This window comes from Verticillium dahliae, genomic scaffold, assembly GCF_000150675.1.
Source record: "Verticillium dahliae VdLs.17 supercont1.10 genomic scaffold, whole genome shotgun sequence".
NCBI lineage: Eukaryota > Fungi > Ascomycota > Sordariomycetes > Glomerellales > Plectosphaerellaceae > Verticillium > Verticillium dahliae.
Window position 1 is genome coordinate 405,530 of NW_009276922.1, and position 22,373 is coordinate 427,902.

The 22,373-nt window shown below is 46.2% G+C and overlaps 3 protein-coding genes across 3 annotated transcripts; 1 reads left to right on the forward strand and 2 right to left on the reverse strand.

The window, feature by feature from the left end:
* Positions 1–5,269: 5,269 nt before the first annotated feature.
* Positions 5,270–7,077, forward strand: VDAG_05420 (ent-kaurene oxidase; the record flags this gene model as incomplete). The annotated part of the gene is made up of 4 exons (XM_009652315.1): positions 5,270–5,629; positions 5,682–5,784; positions 5,968–6,570; positions 6,635–7,077. 4 exons carry the CDS (start codon positions 5,270–5,272, stop codon positions 7,075–7,077), a joined length of 1,509 nt encoding a protein of 502 aa, XP_009650610.1.
* A 774-nt stretch (positions 7,078–7,851) lies between these two features.
* Positions 7,852–8,558, reverse strand: VDAG_05421 (uncharacterized protein; the record flags this gene model as incomplete). Its single annotated transcript, XM_009652316.1, has 2 exons — positions 7,852–8,066; positions 8,132–8,558. 2 exons carry the CDS (start codon positions 8,556–8,558, stop codon positions 7,852–7,854), a joined length of 642 nt encoding a protein of 213 aa, XP_009650611.1.
* A 3,779-nt stretch (positions 8,559–12,337) lies between these two features.
* VDAG_05422 (C2H2 type zinc finger domain-containing protein) lies at positions 12,338–14,062 on the reverse strand. Its single transcript, XM_009652317.1, has 3 exons — positions 13,844–14,062; positions 12,845–13,791; positions 12,338–12,776 (listed from the first exon to the last, which is right to left on the reverse strand). Exons 1-2 carry the CDS (start codon positions 13,975–13,977, stop codon positions 13,122–13,124), a joined length of 804 nt encoding a protein of 267 aa, XP_009650612.1. The 5' UTR covers positions 13,978–14,062; the 3' UTR covers positions 12,338–12,776; positions 12,845–13,121.
* Between the last annotated feature and the right edge of the window lie 8,311 nt (positions 14,063–22,373).

Genomic DNA, 22,373 nt, shown 5'->3' on the forward strand with positions numbered 1-22,373 from the left:
GGTAGAACGGGGAGGCCCGCAGAAGCTTGGGCTCTCTCGTGGCCTTTGCGAGCTCCAGAACCGATGAGGTGCTACCGAGCCGACGTGTTTACCGGCCGGGCAACTTTACTGAGCCTTTTCCTTCTCGGTCCATCACACCACACCCTCTCTTCACCTGGGAAGCTGTCCCGTCCCACAGCCAGCAAACCAAGGCAGGCCATGCATACCACCTGCAGCGTCGCTATGGCCAGACGCCCCGGAAGTATCCCAAGTATCAGCGCCTCAACAGTGACCTCTGCAGATCGCGACGCGCACGTTGACCCTTTTATTTGTCTCCCCAGGAAGAATCCGTCGCTCCTTTCGAGCGTGTCTCAACAACCGGATCACCCGAACAGGCCAATACACTTCCGCTTCCACAACGTCGCCGCGCTCGAAGAGGAAAGGCCCCAATCCCAGCCAGTTCACCGATCGAAATGCTATGCAACGCTGCGGCGCCCTCGGCAGCTTCTAGGCCCACGCCTCCCCTGTAAGCTCGACCCTCTTCCAGCTACCCTCTCGCATCACCATCACCCCACACCATTGCAAGTGCCAGTCGACTCGACCTCCATCGAGGTGCCAATTCGCCCCTCCCCCCCTCCCCTTTGCCGTCCCCATGTCCTTGCACTTTCTCGGATGGCGCATATGTGTGTATCGCAGTGTCTGGGATGCCTGGCACCTCATCGACAGTCTCGACTCCGCTGCGCCGGGTCTTTGTCCGACGATTTAGCCTTCAATGCGGTTAGCGTCATCCTTTTCAACCGGACGACAAGGGTTTGTCCTTCACCGCTCGATATCACGATCCCAACAGCATAAATCCTCACTTAACATGACCACTCCAGGATTCAAGAAGGAAGGAGAAGGAGAAGGGCGGGGGGCAATGTCCATCTCAGTTGAAGGAGGGGTGGTTCCCCTCGATGCAGGCACACACGTGTACGGTGCTAGCGCTCCCATCATGTCCGAGAGAAAACATGCTTATCCTGGCTGTGAGGCCATGCCTTACCCAACCACCCAAATCTCTCGTCTGCCACCCCATATGCAATGTCGGTCATCAACAGGCGCTCGTGAACCATGGGAGTGTCGACTCTGGGTTTTTTGCCCGGGCCGTTGACGTCCACTTCCTCGTGCCACGGATGAGCCCCGGCACAAGCAGCCGCGCGCAACCTTCCTCGAGAACAGGGTGTGCGAGGTCTTCTGATGGCGGGGCATGGGGTGTGGCGGGATCCGGTCTGCAGGGCAAGGGGTTTCGACCAAGACCTGACAGGATTCTGTCGCTGGTCAAGAGGCGCGAAGCTGAGGGCATCCATGATTGACGATGACTTTTGGATCAGCGCTTCTCTTTTCCAAAACACATGGCCCTCGGGCCTTCTTCAGGCACATCCTGAAGCTGACGCGCCGATCCCTCGTCCCGGACCAAAGGGATCGCCACTGCCGCTTACCAATGCCGGCAGAGGTTGGGGTTTCCGCTCCTCCACCGTGCTGCTGTGATTGTGCCACGACGGCAGGGCTGCGTCTTTCTGTCGTTACGCCGTCGGGCTGAGGGATTGTAGATACTTCCTCCCCTCGCAGTCGCCCGGAGCGTTGGCCGTAGCCTGCAAGCTGGTGTCGTGGTCGTACCCGGTTAGTGCGGCACACGGGACCGGACTGGGCCCGCGGTGAAGTTCCGCCTCCTCGACGCTAGTAATTCCATGGCGGACGGAGGCTTTGCTGTTGACAGATGTTGCTCGAAGGCGAGGTGCTTTGAGCGATGCCGATGTGTGTCTGCAAACATCGTTGCTGTCATCGAGCGCCTGTTGCTTTCTAGTTCGCGAGAGCAGATTTGATGCATTTTTGGTAATGAGATTCCCCCAATCATGTTAACCTACACTGCTGCGCTGATGTGCATAGGCCTCTATTTTTATAAAGTCAACCTAATTCGTGCTGTCACAAGCACGCAAAATATGACCTCTAGATTCCTGACATTGGAATTCTGAACCAGTATTGTTATGATTACGTCTGAGGTTATGACACGGTTGCTTGCTTCTGGAATTGGTCCCGAGAACAACTCACGGGACTTGATCCATGAGATAGGTATAGGCCATTGTGAACAACGCCACAAGGCTCTGGTTGGTGGACAGAGGTTTACATTCTGCTGATGAGGTTATGCCTCTGGCCTGCACAGTATTCCATGTGGTTGTCGTAATTGGGACGAGCTGTGCTGGTGTAAACATTCAAAGCCGTCGAGGAGTTCATCGACCACTGCGTCTTGAAGTCTATTGTTAGAAACAGCTTGGTCCTCAGCCACGGGGCTGATTCACCGCTGCGCCTGTCACAAGTGTTTGTCGTATATATCGTTTCGTCACTAGTTTCTGGTGGCAGTATGGTGTCAAGCAAATGTGTGGTCCCGCGGATTCCGAGCGATCGTGCAGTACCTTCTCAGGCCTCTTCCCAATGTCCGGCCGGGTTCAAGCATGGAGAGCCATGCAGCATTCCAAAATCCTGGAGAACTTGGTCTTGAATATATTCATATGATTCTATGGGTCATTTCTCGTACCTTGACTTTACCCTTGCTTGTTACCCTGTTGCTACATAGTTCAACCGCTCCGTTCCAGAGTCATTTGAGAAGGCCGGTTCGTCTAAATTGTGTTCTTATAACCTCTTTGTCATCGAGCTGGCCACGGTGCAAGTGAGTGAGCACTGAATCCGATTGGGATGAGATGTCATTTTTCTCGGTCGAATGTTACAGCTCTGTCAACATATGCAAGCAAGTGTTCATAGCCTAGGTACCCTGTGGAACTAAAGTCCCCTTGTGAGTGTGCATATGTCGGCGCCCCCGAGCACCTCGATGGTACCAAGAATGCCAGACAGAATGCTCTGCAGAAAATAAATTGTCGTCATGAGACTGGGGCTTCGCTTTCCAATTGACCAAGTTGCGTAGGATGGCGGAACTCCTGTTGATGCTGTTCTCTTTGCCTAACACAAGAGGAAGAAACCAAAGTGGAGAGACTTCCTCTTAGCTACAACAAACCCACTAGAAGGCAATTGCGTGAGAGCTGGTTGAGAGCAGCAACCATTGACAGAAACTTGGTATTGGTAGGTCACTACACCTTTTTCCACCATGTCGAGATCATCAGCCTGTGAGGATGGGGCTTGATTCAAGCCTGAAGTGATCGTCTCTAGCAGCGACTATTCTGCTTTTACTCTGAACTCGGGATACACATAGCAAGGCGGATCTGTGGCGGCCCTTGAGGAACGTTTTCCTTCATAAGAAGAGGCTTTTGAGCTTGACCATAAAAAATGGTGAAGGTTGCGGATATGGGGATTTTCCACTACCTTAGGCAGAAAGCCGCGGATCACGCAAAGGGTTACCGGTCATTCCAACAGATCACTCATACTTTTCTCTAATAGATCGGAGTCGAAGGTCTTGGACGAGGCCAGGGTCTTGCCGTTGCATCGGAAGTCGTGATACATCTTGCTCATCAACCTGAGCGGAGGGCTGCTGAAGTATGTGGACGGTTTGCCGGCTCTTCATCAAGGTCGCTCCGTACGATTTTATGTCCTTTGATGGCAATCCCACTAGCTTGGGCCAGGGTCAACTTTTACTGATGAACAAATATCAGTAGCTCAAGGTTTTTTCCTTGCGATCTCAGGTTTGGACGAATTCAGCAGGAATGATGCAATCGTGAAATGCTGGTTCAGTCGCATTACGAATCGACCAGTGTGGCGTAGCATGTAGAGGCGGCGACGTGCGACGCAATCAGCGGGCTGTGCAATGACCTGCCATACTTGTAATTGTATTTGACATGCTTGTATCAGCCGGCAACCGGCACAGCACAACAGATTGATGGCGCACTGCCTGGTGGCTATGAAACTTGCGTTCTTGCTACAGGCTTGCTGGCGCTTGCCACTTGTCGTACAACGTTGGCGGGGGGCGGGGAGAGGCATAGTGTCCGAGATCCGACGTCGTATTGCTTCCACCAATATCACGGGAGCAAGTAAGACTTTTTGGTAGGAGTAGGCCCAAGAGTGACGTCGGCTGCCGACTTCCTACGGAGTTCGGAGTATATAGTGGCAGCATAGATCCGATAGTGGGGTCTTGCTCATATCGGTGTCTTAAATCTTGGTGTGTTAGCGAAATCCGCCTCCGCTTGTTATCTGCCTTCAGGCGAACACCCTGGTCAGCTCCAGTACCTACTCTGTTTGACTAGTCTCCAACCTAGGAGCTCTCCAGGTCCCAGGGGGGTATTAGGGCTGATGGAAAACCAATGTTGACTGATGGTAGTCGTTGCCGTCAGATGGTGCATCACGACGTAAGTTACATTTTTCGGAAAGGTTCGTCATGTGTGGAAGCCTATAGCTGCTTGGGCTCACCCTAATATCTTCGGAGTGTGTTCAGTTTCCAGACCTACTGTTCCTGGATAGAACAGCAAGCTGGGTTACCGATCCGCACGCAAGACAGCTACGCCCAAGCTGGTAGGCCAACAAGGAGTAATCATGCAGGAACTTCATTTCTCTCAGCGGGGCCATGTACATGTACATGGTAGACACTCTAGCTCGATCTCTTCTTTTACGATTTACTTACCTTGGTAGTTGTATGATCAAGGCCTCGTTTAGGGCGATACAAACGATTGATCCCTTACAGCTACCTTGGATAGCCCATTACCATGTACCATGCACAGAATCCGATGTATTTGTATTGAGCCCGATGTGTTTTCAAGCAGACGTGCCCTGTTCACATAAGCTGGACACAGTCAATAAGTGAATTTGAAAAAGTCGCTGCCATTGGGCACAGAAGTAGACCTAGTCTTCGGGCCTGATTACATGGTACTTCCGAGAATGCAAGAGAGTGACATCCGAAGCGGGCTGGACCGCAAATCACATTTCCACTGCCGGTGGCTCGATTCATTCCATCAAGCCCGATTGGTAGTGAAGTTTTCAACGTGCATACAGATCTACAAGGCCCGAGACCTGACGTCGTGCCACAGCTAATAAAAGCCGATCAAAGAAACTGCAATCAAGACCGCACAAAGATCTACAACCACCACAATGTAACTTAGTATGCATTACCTCTACTGCTGCCCATATATTGCCGCCGGGTTTCACATTGCACAATGCCGTCGGATTTCAGTTTGTGCCCGAGGTGGGATTGGCATGGTGATACTTCTCTGTCCTACCTAGATATAACACTTGGTTCTTCACAGCCTGCACATGATGCCAAAACCTTTCGTCCCTATCATCACATTTTTAGAAGCTCACCAGTGCAAAGACATTCGACATGAGCCAAAATGAGACCCTCCATGGCGGTTGGCTGAGCCACCCCGCAGACAGCTTTGAGATACAGTTCTATCGACCTTTCTTCACGCTCATTCTGGCCCTTCTTGTTCCTGCTGCTGTAGCAAGCCTTTATTTCAAAGAAGGGGATGACGTATCTCCGAAGTGGCCCCGACTCGAGGCCCAAAAGCAGAAAGACTTCTTGACAGATGGGAGCAAGTATCTAGAAGACAGCAAAAAGATGCACAGCGACGACCCTTTCACCATGCTCACCGACCGTGGCATGAGGACCGTTTTCCCCGCTGCAATCGCCGATGTTATTCGCAACATGACATCGTTACGCTTCAGCAAGTCTGTGGCTGACGTATTATAAGCCCGCGTCTTTAGCCAGTGGGAGTTGTGCTGACAGGTATTAGGAATTCCATGCTGGTCTCACTGGCTTTGAGCCTTTTGCCATGCTCGACAATCCAACTCAAGTGCTGCAAAGGGTAGTGCGCAAGCAATTAACGCAGCGGCTAAGTGTGTAGACCTTGCGGACCCTACGTGACGCTGTGGTCAGACGTGTTAACGAGAGATAGACTCGGTCGTCCAGCCTTTGTCATCAGAAGCTGTGTTTGATGTGCACCATATCTTTGGGAACTCACCTGGTAAGGTCATGCGGGCCGTCTCCGATGACTTTACGTGTACTAACAGAGTCCTGAGATTGGCGGGAGATCAAAATCGAGAGTTCGGTCTCGGAGCTCGTCGCCCGCATATCTTCGCGTGTGTTTCTCGGTGAAGAACTCTGCCGACATGAGAAGTGGCTCGAGATCACGCAGTCATACACCGTCGCATCCTTCAGGGCAGCCGCCATACTCAGGACCTACCCTCGAATCCTCCGACCTCTGGTCAACTGGTTCCACCCGAACGTTAAAGTAATCCGCGGTACCATCGCTGAGTCCCGCCGCATCATTGGTTCGCTCGTCGAAAGACGTCAGAAGCTCCGAGCGGAAGCGCAGGCCAACGGCTTGCCTGTGCCTACATTCAACGACGCGATCGAGTGGGCAGAGTTAGAGGCCGATGGCTATCCTTGCGATCCCGCCGTGTTCCAACTCACGTTGAGCTTTGCTGCGATACGCACCACGACCGACCTCTTGACCCAGGTCATGCTTCGATTGGCACACGAGCCGGAAAATATTGAGCCACTTCGTAAAGAGATGATTGAGATCTTGCAGGTCGACGGCTGGACGAAGAACGCACTCTTCAAGATGAAGCTGCTCGACAGCGCGATCAAAGAAGCACAACGGTTGAAGCCGATCAATATGCGTAAGACGCCAAACCCTTAGGAAATTGTGATTCCGGGCCACGCAAGTTCTCTAACTTGATCTAGTTGAAATGCGCCGCATGGCGGTCGAGGACGTAACCTTCCCAGACGGCACTCTCATCCGCAAAGGGGCACACATTGCCATAAACAACACAAGTTTTTCCCGTGCTGAAGTCTACGAGGACTATGAAAAGTTCGATATTTACCGCTTTAAGCGTATGCGAGACGAGCCTGGCAAGGAGCACACGGCACAGCTCGTGTCGACGAGCCTCAACCATCTGTCGTTCGGCCACGGCAAATTCGCCTGTCCGGGTCGCTTCTTCGTCTCCAACGAACTTAAACTAGCCTTGTGCCACCTCCTCTTGAAGTACGATTGGAAGTCCACGCCTGGGGTCTCGCACGACCCCCTCGTCTTGGGCACCACGATTATGCACAACCCGGAGACCAGCATTCAGTTCAGAAGACGGAAGGAGGAAATCGATCTTGAATCTCTCGAGATCGAAGAGTGAACCCAGTTTTAGTGCGGACTGGTCCAGAACTTTTTCTTGCTGGTGACATTGCACATGGCCGGACCGTGAAGACCGGCCATCTTATCACCTGAAGCATAGATCGATATTGAGGTACAATTTGTTCGCAAAACCGATCCGTGTTCGTGAAGAGATCGGCCAGAGTGCCTCTCACACTGGAGATAGCCTGTAACACCACTGCTACACCATGAAAGCCTTGTGTCATTTCATGTTACCTTACCTGTCACAAGGTCCAGTGAATGATGTTGCCACGCAATTACTTGAGTATAGGGCCCTGGCACATGTACCCTCAGTGTCGCGGAGGAGACCTGCAAGTAGACCCTTCTACCCACGAATCACACGTACTGTGAGGTTCTGTTTGCCACCCCTCTATAAAGAAGAGACCTCCCCCCTTGAGAGGGGCTCCTCTCTTGCTCCTTCTACTGGAGTATTTCGGTCCATGCATATGAAATACATCCACTGAGGTCACCGTTTGAGGTCAATTCAGTACTTAATGGTGTAGTTGGATGTCTGAAAATCTATTGATAGACCGGCGATGCTGTCGGCTTAATTCAGTGCATTGTGATGTACCCAACGACGATGAGATGATCATTGAGTCTACACGTTCGTCTATGGCGGAAGCATGACGCCGTGGTCGGTGCTCAGCAGTGTGTTTTTGTAGTGCAGAATCCCTGCAGGTCTGATCTGATTGATTGCTCTATACCCAGAATGAAGCCCAAACGCCTTCTAGTACCAAATGCAACCATGGTATCCTCCCTAAACGACAAGAGCAATCAAGGCAAGACTTGCGACTATGCTCAAGCTGACACCACTCCGCCCAGCAGCGCTGTCATTGGCATCGGTCGCAGAGGGCGATGCACCATCAGCTGTCGCCGCAGCACCCGCAACAATGGCGGACGCAGAGGCAACCTCGCCTGCAGGGGGGTTATTGTTGATTCTGTTGCAAATCTGGGGCGCGACCTCTGCGGCAACTGTTCGGAATTTTAGTCTTTGATTCACCCACATAATCTTTGACGGAGAGGGAGGTGCAACGTACGTCGAGCATCACTGGATCCGCACCCCGAAGACAGGAGAACGCAGGGCCCGATGCTGGTCGCGAGATCGGTGCCGGAGCGGCATAGACACGCAAAGTCGGTGGAGCTGCAGCCAATGTCGTCGGCGGCGCTGACGAGGCAGCTGACGGCGCACCGTGGGAGCTGGTCGACGAGACCGGGGAGGGTGTCCGAGTCGGTGCCGGAGCCAGGGGTGGACTGACTATTGGACGCGGAATCGGTGGGGGTGGCTTGCGGGGCGACACCGGAGGCGATGTCCGAGACGATGCCCTGGGCCCAATCGGGAACCTCGGTGGGGAGGGAATCGGGGATCTCGACGTTATCGGGAATGTCGATGCTGTCGGGCAGTTCGATCTGAGCGGCGGCGATGCCGAAGAGGAGGACGGCCTTGGTGAGAATGGCCGAACGCATGGTGAAGATGTCTAGTGGTCGTGTTTGTAGTTTTGGTGACGTTCGGGTTTTCAATGTGGATGGGACAGTTTTATGACGTTGGTCGAGGATCCAGAACCGGGTATCGAATTTGAGACGTTGGAAAAAGAAAGAAACGTTGGGGAGCGACTGTACGAAGTAGAGGCCTGAACAGCGCGGGCGAAGAAATCGAAGAGGTCGAAGAGAGTTTCAGAGGAGCAGGAAGAAATGGCTGAGCGAGAAAGCGAGAGGAAGGTGAGAAAAATGAAGAGTGGAATGGAATGCAAGCGGCAAGAACGACACAAGTATGAATTGATTGATAACGCAAGTGCGAGAGCGAGAGACGTGAATGTGAAGAGCACCTGCAAACAGCTAAATGACAGGATCAAACGTCTGACAACCAACGAACGAGATGATCTGCGTGACCCATCCCCCCCTTGCCCCTGCCAGGCAATGAATGAGACCAGCATGTGGGAGATTTGGGAAGTGACGTCCCACCCACCGTTCTCGCCGCAGTGATTCATGTTGATTGATGACCATGGCCAGGCAGGTGGGGCGCCGTGATTGATGGACCTGCCTTGGCACGCAATACGGGTGCACTGCCTCACGCCTAGCAGTGGCGCCTAGCAGCCTAGCAGCTAACTCCCGAGCTCCCGAGCTCCCCTAGAATCCCGGGGCTCCCCTAGAGGGCCCCTAAGCTGGTGCCTCGAGGTGATCGGAACGCACTTCCCGAGAGCGAGCATCTGCCAGCCATCCCACACATCGCCACACCCTAGCTTGCCTAGAAAGGGCGAGAAATGATGAGGACGTCAACGTGCGGAGGGCATGGGCCTACCATATTAAGGTGGGTGGAGTTGAAACGCGAAATCTGGAACAACCACGAGAGGGATCATCAAATCACCATCCCTTACCCCGCCATAGTGAGGAAGAGGGACAGATCCCTCGCTTTGGCTCTGGCCGTGACGCGGCATTCTTTCACAAGCCCGTCACTCGCCCTGCCACATTCGCCCTCTCTTCCTCCCAGCAGCTTGGCACCCAGCCATGCTTTGCCGCATGCCAGACTGACGACCCACCATTTCGTCGAGGAACAGTACAACCTGTCTCATGGCATCCAACGCTGGCTTTCACAACGCGCAGCCCAGGAGCGTGTTGATATAACCGAGGAATGTCCCCGTCAGGCCGTCAGGGTGAGATGACGTGAGGCTCGCATTCGTAGCCCAAATAAGCATCTTGCGCGGCACGCTTATGTCATCGTGGTACATGTATGCAGGTGACGCATATGTCATAGAACCCTGCATAATCAGCCCCCACGGCGTTACCTCTCATGTATGTAAGGTACATACATAGGTCTTCGTAAAAATAGCATCTGCATCATTGGAGGGAAAGATTATTGTCCATATGCAAGCAATGGTTCCTAGAAAGTAAGTACCAGTAAGAATACCAAATATAACATGAAGACATGACGCGGATAGGTGAATGCCTACTGCTCTAGTCCTGCTGAGGCTAGAGATGGGTTTTGAGGACCACGTAGGCGTCACGTCAGGAACACACAATAGAAGCTATATGACTCATCCACAGGTGTAATGTAGGAGCTTGTAATATCTGAGTAGGCAGGCAAGCTATTGACAGAAAATCTGGCATTCTTAAAATTGGGCACTCATATCTACCCTCCATAGCTACCACATCCCTCATCCGTTGCGGCATTGAATCAATCCAGCGGTTAACACGTTCTGGATTTATCCACAATGGTAGCTGCCCCTAGGATCCTAGATTTTGTAGGTGTGTTATGGTGTGGAAAATCGGTCATTTTGGTGGTTGTAGTGGTGTTGTTAGGTGAAGGATTTTAAGAAAGCCAGATTTTCTGTCAACAGCTTGGCAGGCAGGTCGCGTAGGCTTACACGGACAGGGGCACATGCGGTTGCTTACGAAACGGCCATAGCTAAGTAGAGGGGTTCAGGTACCCGTAAAACCAAAGAGCAAGTAAAAGAGACTGCTATCTATTAAATTACATCCTTTTAAATCATGAATAGCTGTGATGGGTTATGCCCAATCAAGCCAGTAACTCGGAACTACGTCCAAGCAGCTAAATCGCAGAGAGGCTGGTGCGCTAAAGCAGCACCTCCTTCCAGGGAAGCATGTAGAATCCCAGCTGTTGGACTCTACCTTGCCTCTTTATCTCGTGATAACCGGTTCCAGGCCTCGCTTTGTGAGACCACAGTGACAAGCTCTTGGCAACACCTCAGTGCGAGTGCTCGGTTAGCCGACAACTATGTGACCCTGGTTTAGGCCCCTGGCCACATACTTACAAAAATGAACCTAACTGAGTAAGACTCTAACTCCTATAACTCCTATACTATATAAGGGTATATAGCGAGTATAATTAGAAATAAATATATATTAAGTCTAAAAAACCTAAAAAAATAGGTCTAGGGGGTGCCCTCTATATATAATAGACTAACCCTTATTAGCTATATATAGATAAGGCGCTTAGACTACCTCTAGACTTATAGGGAAGTGGAGTCGGTTTTACCCTAGCTTTTAAGCTTAGCTAATAGGATATAAGAGAAGTTAATAGCTTATTACTAAAGAATAGCTCTATAGAATATTATAAAATATATATTATTCTATAGCTATATATTTTTTCTTTCTAATAATATATATATCGATATAGTCTAGCTTTTATTTTAGCTACTAGAGAAGTTATAAGACTCTAACTCGTATACTATAATATAGCGTATTAATATTATAAAGTATTAAGCTCTATATAAAAATAAGCTAGTGCGCGAAATAATAGTAATAGAAGGTAATAATTATACTTAGAAAGAGTCTATATATCTATTCTAAACGATCCGAGAAAATACCTACTAGGATTTAGATATCTAGTATTCCGGATATATCTCCTCGAGCCTAGTTACCCTCCTAAGCCCCGTCTAGTATAACCCCTTCTAGAGCTCTATCCGCCCCTTAGCACTATTCGAAGGTTACCTCCCTAAGTACTATAAATATACGAGAATTATAAATTATATACTACTATATATCTAATAGTTACTAGTTATTAAATATATCGTTATAGATAGCATCTCCGCTAAACCCTGAATATATTACCTTACTAATTAATCCTTCTAGCTCGGTTCTAGGGTTACCTTAATATAAGAATCCGTAGTAGATAAAAGCATGCTCGTTCTAAGCATTCTTATTACCTATAGGAGCCTAGCAAAGTTGCAGCATTCAAATGCATACGACCTAATCGCCCTGCGATATGAGGTATAGTACTTTCACTACTTGAATATTGCTCTTAGCCACGAGGACGGCGAAATCAGCGGCATAACCATCACTAAAATCCTGGTCTTGGCTTTGTGAGAAGTTAGTATTTATATGCGTTACGATTTAATTGACTCCGAATTGACGAATATAGGTCTTTTCTGTAAACAAGGCCGCTGCAGATCAACAATTCCAGGCCGCTGTACATATGACCAACTTGCGCCGCAATCCCGCCACGGTCAATATATGGAAGCACCACGGGAACGTGTCTCTTTGGTTGCACTGGGATGGTGTCACAGCTAGGGAGTCGGTGATGAATGTGGAGAGAACGAGAGCATAATGAGCGCCTCTGGCAAGTCTTAATATTTGGCCTGGAGATGATGTTGGATAATGTCACCAAGCCTCAGACGACCGACGGAACAAACGAACCCTATTGTTTCAAGGTAAATTGACACTAAACTTTACCTATCCTGTGTATGTGGTATCTGATATGCTATACCTGAAATTTAGAAACATAGCTGATGAAATAATGCGTCTTATTCCTTAGATTTCTTTCTATACTAGAAATGTTCAATGCCTATTCTTTCTACATAATCATGAAATTCCCGAGTGTTGTCTTTCTCCCTAGTTATCCAAAGCCATATAAGGGTACCCAGGCCTGGTTGTAAGATATTGATGGGATGAAGATAATGAGGGTCTTCGGCTATAAGCGCAAATTGGCACATGTCGCTTATGCATCTGGCAGTTGTCATATGGCCATGGTCAACTGCCTCGACCTGTTCATCTATCGATTCGACCTCTGGTACTTCTCCAGATAGCTTATCCCAAGACTCGAGAAGCATGGGGATCTTGATACAAAGTAGCAACGGGTCCACGAGAAGGGACACTGTACGCCATGTATACTTTGTCTGACAAAAGCGCTGGAACTGCGCATGGAACTTGAAATGAAACAGGGTCAAGCTACATGTCATGTTAGCTGCGCCGGTATGCTACGAGGGGCAATTATATGTCTCTCAAGTCTCACGTACCGTTGATATGATTCCCGTAGAACCAGTGGATTTATTATCCCGTGAGTATGAGCCTCGGCATCGATTCTGTCTTGGTCATATATGCTAGCAAGCTTCAAAACTCTTACTAGGGATGCCTCTACCATGATACCGGTAGGAATAATACGATCTGTCAGGTACGGAACCATGATGACCTGAAGCAGAATAGCTTGTAACTCGAACATCTGTGCCGGCAGCAAGGCAATTGGCTTCATAGCGGCCTGGGACTCGACAGACGCCTTGGAGATGTTAGTCGGATTTACCAATGAGTGAAGTGAAAATTGAAAGGATGAATGATGGAGTTAACAAGCCTAGTAGACTTGCTCGCTATCGTATCATGGTTCAATAATTGATCTATACTCACGAGTGTGGTTCCGGATTGCTCAAGGAATCTTTCTAGAGTCGAGTCTGCCAAAGCCTTGGCTTCCAAATTACCTGACAGATGCAATCCTACCGTAACCACCGTTCGCAAGAGGACTTGCGGTACGCTTCGCGATAAAGTAAGTTCCCGGTGGACGATCGGCCAGTGATGGTGGAACTTGTCAAAATAGATGGCGAGTAGTTTGTCGTACATTAATCTTTTACCAGGACATTCAGCATTGGGATCACTCAATGCCATACTCTGTTGGTCTTCAGGTCCGCCGCACTCATAGTTATCAGAGGATTCCAGTTCTTCTATGATTCTCATTGATGAGTTCCCGTTGGTAGTTTTCCAAGCCTGTGGCGTCGTGGCCGGAGCGTCATTGCTAGCTGTTCGGTTTGAACGACTGGACCAACCGCAACGTAAGGACCGTGCTGAGCATGTTGAACAGGCCGGTCTCTGACCATCACATTTCACCTTTGCTTGGCGACATGGCAAGCACGCTTGGGGCGCACGATTTGACGATACTGTGAGGCCATGGAGGGCCATGTGACGGCGGAAAGTGTCCCTTAAGAATTCTTGAGCCTCCTCATCAACTTTGAGAGTGTAATATGTCATACCGACGTGTCATCTTTGAGCCGCATTTTCCACACGTAAACACCGTCGGCCTGTCGTGCGACTTGGCATGGCGATTCAGATGTTCCGCTCGCAAGTAGACGCGGCTACACCCAGCGTGCTGGCATGTGAATGACATGCTTGAAGGTCTTAGCCGTCAATCAGTATTGCAAAAAGGAATAGTGGAGGTCTCAAGCTTCTCTGATAATGTGGTAAATGACAGTGAACTGAGAATGCCGGGTTGGTTGAAGAGAGAAGCTCTCGTGCAGTCTGCTTCAGCTGACCCACATTACCAGGTAGGTACTGTACCTTACCTTGGCATAAGCTGATTTCTAAGCACTGGCTCACAAGATACAGGTCCGATACTTCATTACTCAGCAATCTCTTCCCAAGTCTTACGTAGTATGATATCAGGCTTCTGGGTTCTACATAGTCGGCGGTCTGTACTCCTGATAGGCCGGTGCGATCTGAATGCACCGTTCCGCTCGTGCGACATCGTTGTGGGGTCTGTGACATGGACTCGCGTTCATGATACTCTTACTCGCGACTCCGCTGGTATTTCTTCTTTTAATCTAACATCTTTCAGACTAGATTCAGATCCGAGACAGGCAGGCTCTGTCGACTCGGCGCTCTCATCTTGGTTGGCATGTCTGCCATGGATGTACGGAACTGGGCTCGGCATTCACCAAAATCGGCCATGTCGACGCTTGCGAGTGCAATTAGCTTACCAATGAGCTCAAGAAATGCTTTGAGATGACCGGAAAATATGCTTTCGTCTTGGAGGAGGAGAATTTGAATGGTGAGAATGCCGATTCCTGCGGCCATCGGCCACAGCGATCAGGCCGACGGAAACGATCAATAGTAGACTTTGAAAAGGAAAGAAAGAAAAAAAGAAAAAAAGAAAAACAGTCATTAACCTGGAATCAATGATATCGAAGCCTGATGCAGCATATACTTGCATTCTGGTCATTGATTGGTCATTTGCTTCAATGCCAAATCTTTCGTCATATGAGGACCTCTACAGAGAATGCTTCGCGATCTAGCACATTAATGCAGTGCAACCGGACTTTGCACTATCATGTAACTTTGAATGAGGAGGATAATAGATAATGGCACTAGGTGGAATATGCAGTATTGCATTCTGATTAAATAAGTTAAATATAGCATTCGAATTTAGCTATTTAGCTCGCTAAAATCGATATATTTACTTATTTAGCCCTATTTATAAATATTCAATTTAATTATTAGATAATAAAGATCTTATAATAATTAAGGATTTACCTATTACTTAGAATCGTTAATATTAATACGATTAATACCTTAATATAGCCCTTTTAATTAAATAGCCCCTCGATAAAGCTAATTATTAAAATATTAAAGCTCTTTTAATATCTCTAGAGCTATTCTTACCTTCTATAACGTTATTATTAACTTTATAAGCCCAAACGCCCTCTTATAGTCTACTAATATAATAAGTATTACTAAGATATTAAGAGTAAGCTTAATAATAATAGGATACGTCTTTTAGCACTTATTCTACTAAATAATGAGATCTTTATTATTATATTCTTATAATAGATCGAGTTAAAAGTATTAATCGAGCTTAGAGTTAAGTATTATAGCTTTTTAATACTTACTTTATACTTAGTCGTTAAAATTTAATAAAGGCTTTATAAATTAAAGTATTTAGAACTAATTAAATCTATTTTATTTTTAATTTTAAGAATAATTTAATAAAATAGAAATAGAAGAATAATAATATTAATATTCTTATTAATAATATAAGCTTATATATATATTATAAACCTAGATAAGCTATTTAGGGCTTAACTATTATACTTTAAGCTATTCGATATTAAGGCTAGGGTAGAGGATAATAATAGCTATATAGAGAGGAGACTCTCTAAGCTTTATATACTATTAATTAAGCTTCTATTATATATTAAGAATAAAGAGATAGAAATATTAATATAAATCTTTATTAAAAGTATTAATATATTATACGATATTAATATATTTAATATAGATATAATCTAGAAGTATTTAAGTAAATAGAAAGAATAAATATTATTAATTCTATTAAAACCTTAAAGAATCTTAGCTTCTCTATTATTAATTATTAGTATATATCGTAATCGACGTAGGAGGTATTAGGCAACGACTGAGGGTATAACTTAGTTATAGAATAAGGAGATAATAATAGATAAGAGGAAGGGAGAGATAAAAGTGGTTATATCTCTAGAAGGAGACGTCGGGTCGAGAAATAGATTGAAGATTCTTATAGCCCTTAACGAGGGCTATAAAATAATATATCTTTCGTTTAGGTCGAAGGTAGGTAGGTCGAGGGGTAATTAGAAGAAGGTTATAATTAATTAAGAGAAATACTTAAATTAATCCTAATAGGAGTAAAGCGTATCTTAGAAAGTATCCGTTCCTAATAGTTAAGAATATATAAATTAGATAGGAATTACTATATAAAGGGGACTTATAAGTATAATTAGAATTAGATAATTATTAAGATCTAAAAACCTAAAAAATAGGTCTAGGGGGTGCCCTCTATATATAATAGACTAACCCTTAGTAGCTATATATAGATAAAGCGCTTAGACTACCTCTAGATCTACGGGGAAGTAGAGTCGGATTTTAACTCTAGCTAATAGGGTATAAGAGAACTTAAACGCTTATTACTATAGAACGGCTCTATAGAATATTATAAAAATTATACCGTTCTATAGCTACGATTTTTCTCTATTTTATAATATATATATTATTATAGTTCAGCTTTTATTTAAGCTACTAGAGTAGTTATAAGACTCTAACCCTTATAACTCCTATAAAACTAATAAAAGGTAATATAGAGTTTTATTAAGAAACGTTAATCTTTAGGTTAAAGGTTTTCTTTAATAAGAACTCGCTTATATAGATCGACTTCGCTTATATTATATATAAGAAAGCTTTAGATATTACCCTTCTTCTTTAGAGCTCGATTAAATATAAAGTATATTGAATTCTATCGAATATTATTATTAAATATTAGTTTAAATTTTATTATTATTTATTAGTAAAAGAGAAAGTCTCTTTCTTAAGCTATTTCTATTATAATATATTATAAATACTAGCTTTATTTTAAAGAAGATCTTATTTATTAAACGATATTATAAAGCTTTCTAATAAGTCCCTTCTTCTATTAAAATTAAAGAATGCTTTTAAGATTATTTATATTATTATAAGATTAAGACTTTTATTTAAACATTTTCTTATTATTATTATATAGGAATATATAATTAATAAGGTTTAAGATATAATTATAATAGTATATCTATTACTTAGTAATATCCTTATAATATAGCTTAGATTATAATAATTAGAAGAGGTTATAAGTATATATATTATTTATTAATATATTATCGGATACTATAATACTAATAAGGTCGATAATATCCTAATCTCTTATAACCTCTATAATAATATTAATAATAATATTACCTATATAATTACTAAGTTATTTATAGAATATAAGAAAGCGTTATTATAATTATCTATATTTATTAATATAGTATATAGATATTATAAAGATTATAATTTAACTTAGAGAGGTTTAGTAACTATAGGAGAGGTAAATCTTTATAAGAGATATTTATAGCTCTATTTATATTTATCTCTTCTTATTAATACAGACATTATTTAATCTCTTTTATAGATTATTCCGATTCTAGAATAAGTTATTAGATATTTCATAATTTAATTTCGAGAATAATCGATATATAAATAGGTTATTAAATATATTAAATACTTAATTTATAATACTAATAAAGCTAAGAGTACCCTCTTTAAGTATTTCTAATTAAGCTCTTAAAATAATAATAGAATATTAATATAGAGGGAGAAGTATATTAAATAAGCTTAGAGGGGAGTCTTCTATAGAAGAATTCTCGAATATCTTATATTTCTTTTTAAGATAAAGATTTATAGAGGTTATAATAGAGGCCTTAAAGAATATTAGATCTTATTATTATAGAGATTATAGATCTAGAAGCTATTACTAATAATATTTACTATATTAAGTAGCTTAATTATAAAGAACTTATAATCCCTAGTCTAGCTTATATAGCCTCTAGAGCCCTTCCTCGTATTAATTATATTAAGAATAAAACGCTAATTATAGTAAATCGCTATAGGGAGGTCGGAATTAGACTATATTAGGCGTAAAAGCTAAGTTCGAATTAAGTTTAATTAATATACCCCGAAGACTATTATAGATATATCGATTATAGTAGAAGTAATAGTAATAGCTTTAATAGTTTAGTTAATATCATAGTAATATAATAAGTAAGTAATATTATAGATAGTTCTATTAATAGAATTACTACTTTAATAGGGGATTTACGCCTCGGTAATTTTTAGAGTAGGAGACTAAACTAGCTAATCGATAGATTAAGGGATATCTTAATATAATACCATTAATCGAGTATTTGAGATCTGAGAGAGTCATAACCTAAGCTTCTACTAATAGTAACCCTAACCCAATATAAGGCTTATGATAGTTGATTCTTAATTATCTGCTTGGGCTACGGATAAGGATATTAATATAAAACCTATGCCGTCTGCTCTTAGCGATCATATATGTAACAACCAAGGAAGCAGGGCGGCCGCGAATCGACGACCCCGCGATCAGGGAGCGCGATAAGATAAGAATCGGGCCCACCTGGCAAATCACGTGATGGCTCACTCAGACATAAAGGGTGAGTCGTCGGGCTCACCAAGGACGCCGCAGTGAGCCAGGGAATGGCTCACGGGATAACACACCGTGATCCTAACATCATGGATCACCAACAACTAACCAGTGAGCCATCCAACATGAGCTCACCACCTAACACAACAAGGACAGGATGGCAGGTATATAAGGACGGACATTCTGGACTTGTAGATACATTCTTTCTCACGACAGTGATCAATCTAAGTCTTACCTTGTATTCATTGTAACGAGTGCGCAACGCCTTACGACACCACATCGTCTCAGAGTCACAACCTAAGCTTCTGCAAACAGCAACCCCAACCCTCTGACAGTGTTCCCCCTTCGGAAGCTGCCAGGTCGTAACATTTTGATCACTCTTGTTCAGTAGGTTTACCTTGTGACACTGAGCAATACTCACCACAGGAACAATGTCCACCAACAGCGTCGGAAACAGCGCCAGCAACCTGGCCGCTATGATCCAAGAGCTCCGCTCAGAGAACGAGCAGCTACGAGCCTCGATGCAGCAACTTCAAGGCGGAACGAGCATGAAGGCTCTTCCCCCTCAGTCATTCGACGGCAACCCTAGGGCACTTCAATCTTTCATCACCCAGGTACGCCAGTACCACAAAGCCAATGAGGGCCAACTCAAGTACTGGGGCGAGAAGGTCGCCAACGCCTCCTCTTACCTCAAGGGGACGCCTTGCACTGGTTCGAACCCTTCATTAGGGACTATTCCACCCACACCAAGAAAGAAGATATGAAGCAGGCCACCCAGGACATCTACGCCGGTATGAACGCATTCGAAGAAGCCATTAAAGGAGCGTTTGGGGACGTGGACGAGGAACGACAAAACGAAAGAAAAATCCTTCAGCTCAAACAGACGGGGCCAGCCACTAAATACGCCACGGAGTTTCGACTCTTAGCCAGTCGACTCGATTGGACAGAGTCCGCTCTCATGGCCCGTTTCTACGAAGGACTCAAAGACGCCGTCAAGGACGACCTCATCCGGGAGGATAGACCCGAAACCCTCACCGAGTACATCGCCATGGCCGTCAAAATCGACGATCGCCAGTACGAACGCAGAATAGAAAAGGGACGAAAGCCCGCTATAGGACCATGGAACCCTCGCATTCCCCACCACCGATCCAATCAAGGACGCAAGTACCAGCACGACAAACCCCGCGTCAGCACGGCTTGGGGACAGACCACCCATGCAGGACCCATGGAGCTCGACAATACCAGACATGGCAAACCGAAGGATCTCAAGGACATGAAATGCTACAACTGCGGCAAAAACGGGCATATGGCTCGAGAATGCCGGCAACCTAAGAAACCCTGGAAACCCGTAAACGAACGACAGCTCAACCATACTCAACACCAGGACCATGCCAAAACTAACTGGACCTTCTGTTACCAGGACGATTGCCTGACCCACAAAGACAGTAAGGAACAGAATGGATGGTTCCCCAGGGCACCTACGGGACAAAGAACCCTGGCCATGATGGTCACCACCAGGAAGGAAAGACGAATTCAGAAATGGGCCCAGCAAGTAACGCCGGAGACCCAGGAAATCGATACAGACGAAGAAAGAGCCTACGAACATGCTCACCCAGAACCACAATCAGCTCCCCACGTAGGACTGATGAACGACACAGAATGGGATGAATACACACGAGCCAGCGAAGAAGAATCTCCGCTCGGACAGACCCAACCCCACATGCCTATGCAGGCATACGAAGTTAGCAGCGCCAGCGAGGACTATGACCCCCTGGTACCATGGAACGAACTCATCTACTACGGGACCAAACCATGGAAGGCCAGCACCCGAAAGCGAGAAAGCACCAAAGAAAACGTACGACTCATGGTAGGAGACCACCCGGCACTTCACCACGCCCACGAACAACACTACCAGTTGTTCTGGCCCGAATGCGTCTACGACGACTGTGAATACCACTTCAAGGAGAAGGCCGCACACCGGTTTCTCCCGCGCAATCACTGGATCGAGCCACGAGTGAAGGTAGAGTTCGGACAGGAGAGTCGCAAATGGATCCTACACATGGACGAATACAGTCAGGGTCGGCTCACGTTCCGACCAGACCCCGCTTATCACGACAAATGCTACCAAGACAACGCCAGATGGGAGGACTGCGATAATGACGCGTGCATGAAGCACTACATCGCCAAAGCCAGAGATTGGAGACTCCATCGCATGAAGGACGTCAGGAAGCCACTCTTCCGCGTCCACTACAAGAGCGACGAGATGAACGACAACTCGGACGGACCATCCATGACATGGCCACCCACTACGCCACCCTCTTCGGGAAAAGGCAAGCGTCGGTCGAACAGGGACAACGACCGACGAAGGAAGTAAGAGCAATCTGCTCAGCCGAACGAACCCACGGCACAAACCACCTCTACGTACGAATAAACGTAGGAGGAAGATGGGCGAGCGCGCTATTAGACAGCGGCGCCCAGGGCAACTACATGAGCCCCGAATATATCAACAAGAACCACATCAGCTGGAAATATAAGGAGGAACCCTATCAGCTCAGCACGGTGGAGGGACAAGCGGTCTCGTACGGAGGAGGAATCGTGAATACGGAGACTGCGCCCCTCCAGGTATTCATTTCTCGCCGACCCGGCCACATAACCTTCGACATCACCAACATGGGAGGAAAACAAATCATCCTAGGCATCCCATGGCTCAGAGAATGGAACCCTCAGATTGACTGGACAGCTGGCCGCGTCCAGTGGAGTACGTCAGCCCCTGAGGAAAGACCCACGAGCGGTCTCTCAAGCGACCTCCAACTAGCCCTCACGAATAGGGACAACTCAGAGGAGACAACCCCGGAGGAGCTCACAACAGAACAGCAAGAAAGACTGCAGAACGTACCCAAGGAATACTGGAAGTACGAAAAGATCTTCAGGGAAGAAGTCGACACGGTGCTACCTAAGCACACACACTACGACCACGAAATCCCAATCAAGGAAGGGGAGAGCCCCCGATTTAACAAGATCTACGGATTAAACCCTCGACAGATGGATACTCTCGACGAGTATCTCAAGGAGAACCTCAGAAAAGGATACATCCGACCATCGACATCCCCAGCAGGATACCCGATTCTCTTTGTGCCAAAGAAGAATGGCAAGGAAAGACTATGCGTCGACTACAGACAGTTGAACGACATTACCATCAAGAACTGCTACCCATTGCCTCTGATATCAGAACTCAGGGACGCATTAGCAGGAGCCAATTGGTTCACAGCGCTCGATCTCAAAGGAGCATACAACCTCATCCGCATCAAGGATGGAGAAGAATGGAAAACAGCATTCCGAACACGACGAGGACACTACGAGTATTTGGTCATGCCATTCGGATTGACCAACGCCCCCGCAACCTTCCAAAACATGATCAACGATGTACTGCGAGAATTCCTGGACGTCTTCGTGGTAGTGTACCTCGATGACATTCTGATTTTCTCGAAGACGATGGAAGAGCACAAGGGACACGTCCACCAGGTCCTCACACGACTACACCAGCACGAACTGTTAGTAGAACCAGAAAAAGCCAAGTTCCACACACAGGAAGTAGATTTCCTAGGGTATACGATCACCCCAGGAGAAATCAGGATGGAAAAATCCAAAGTGGCAGCCATCAGGGAATGGCCTACACCAAAAAACGTCAAGGACGTCAGAGCATTCCTCGGTTTCGTCAACTTCTATCGACGATTCCTAAAAGGATACAGCAAGACCGCCAATCCTTTGACAAACCTCACGGTCAAGGAAATAGAGTTCGCGTG

What these genes read in the sequence shown, in the direction of transcription:
- VDAG_05422 (XM_009652317.1), bottom strand. Translation starts at nt 13,977, where the DNA reads ATGTCATTCACATGCCAGCACGCTGGGTGTAGCCGCGTCTACTTGCGA. An exon ending in GGCTCAAAGATGACACGTCG is followed by an intron (nt 13,792 to 13,843) that starts GTATGACATATT and finishes AGAATTCTTAAG; the next exon opens with GGACACTTTCCGCCGTCACA.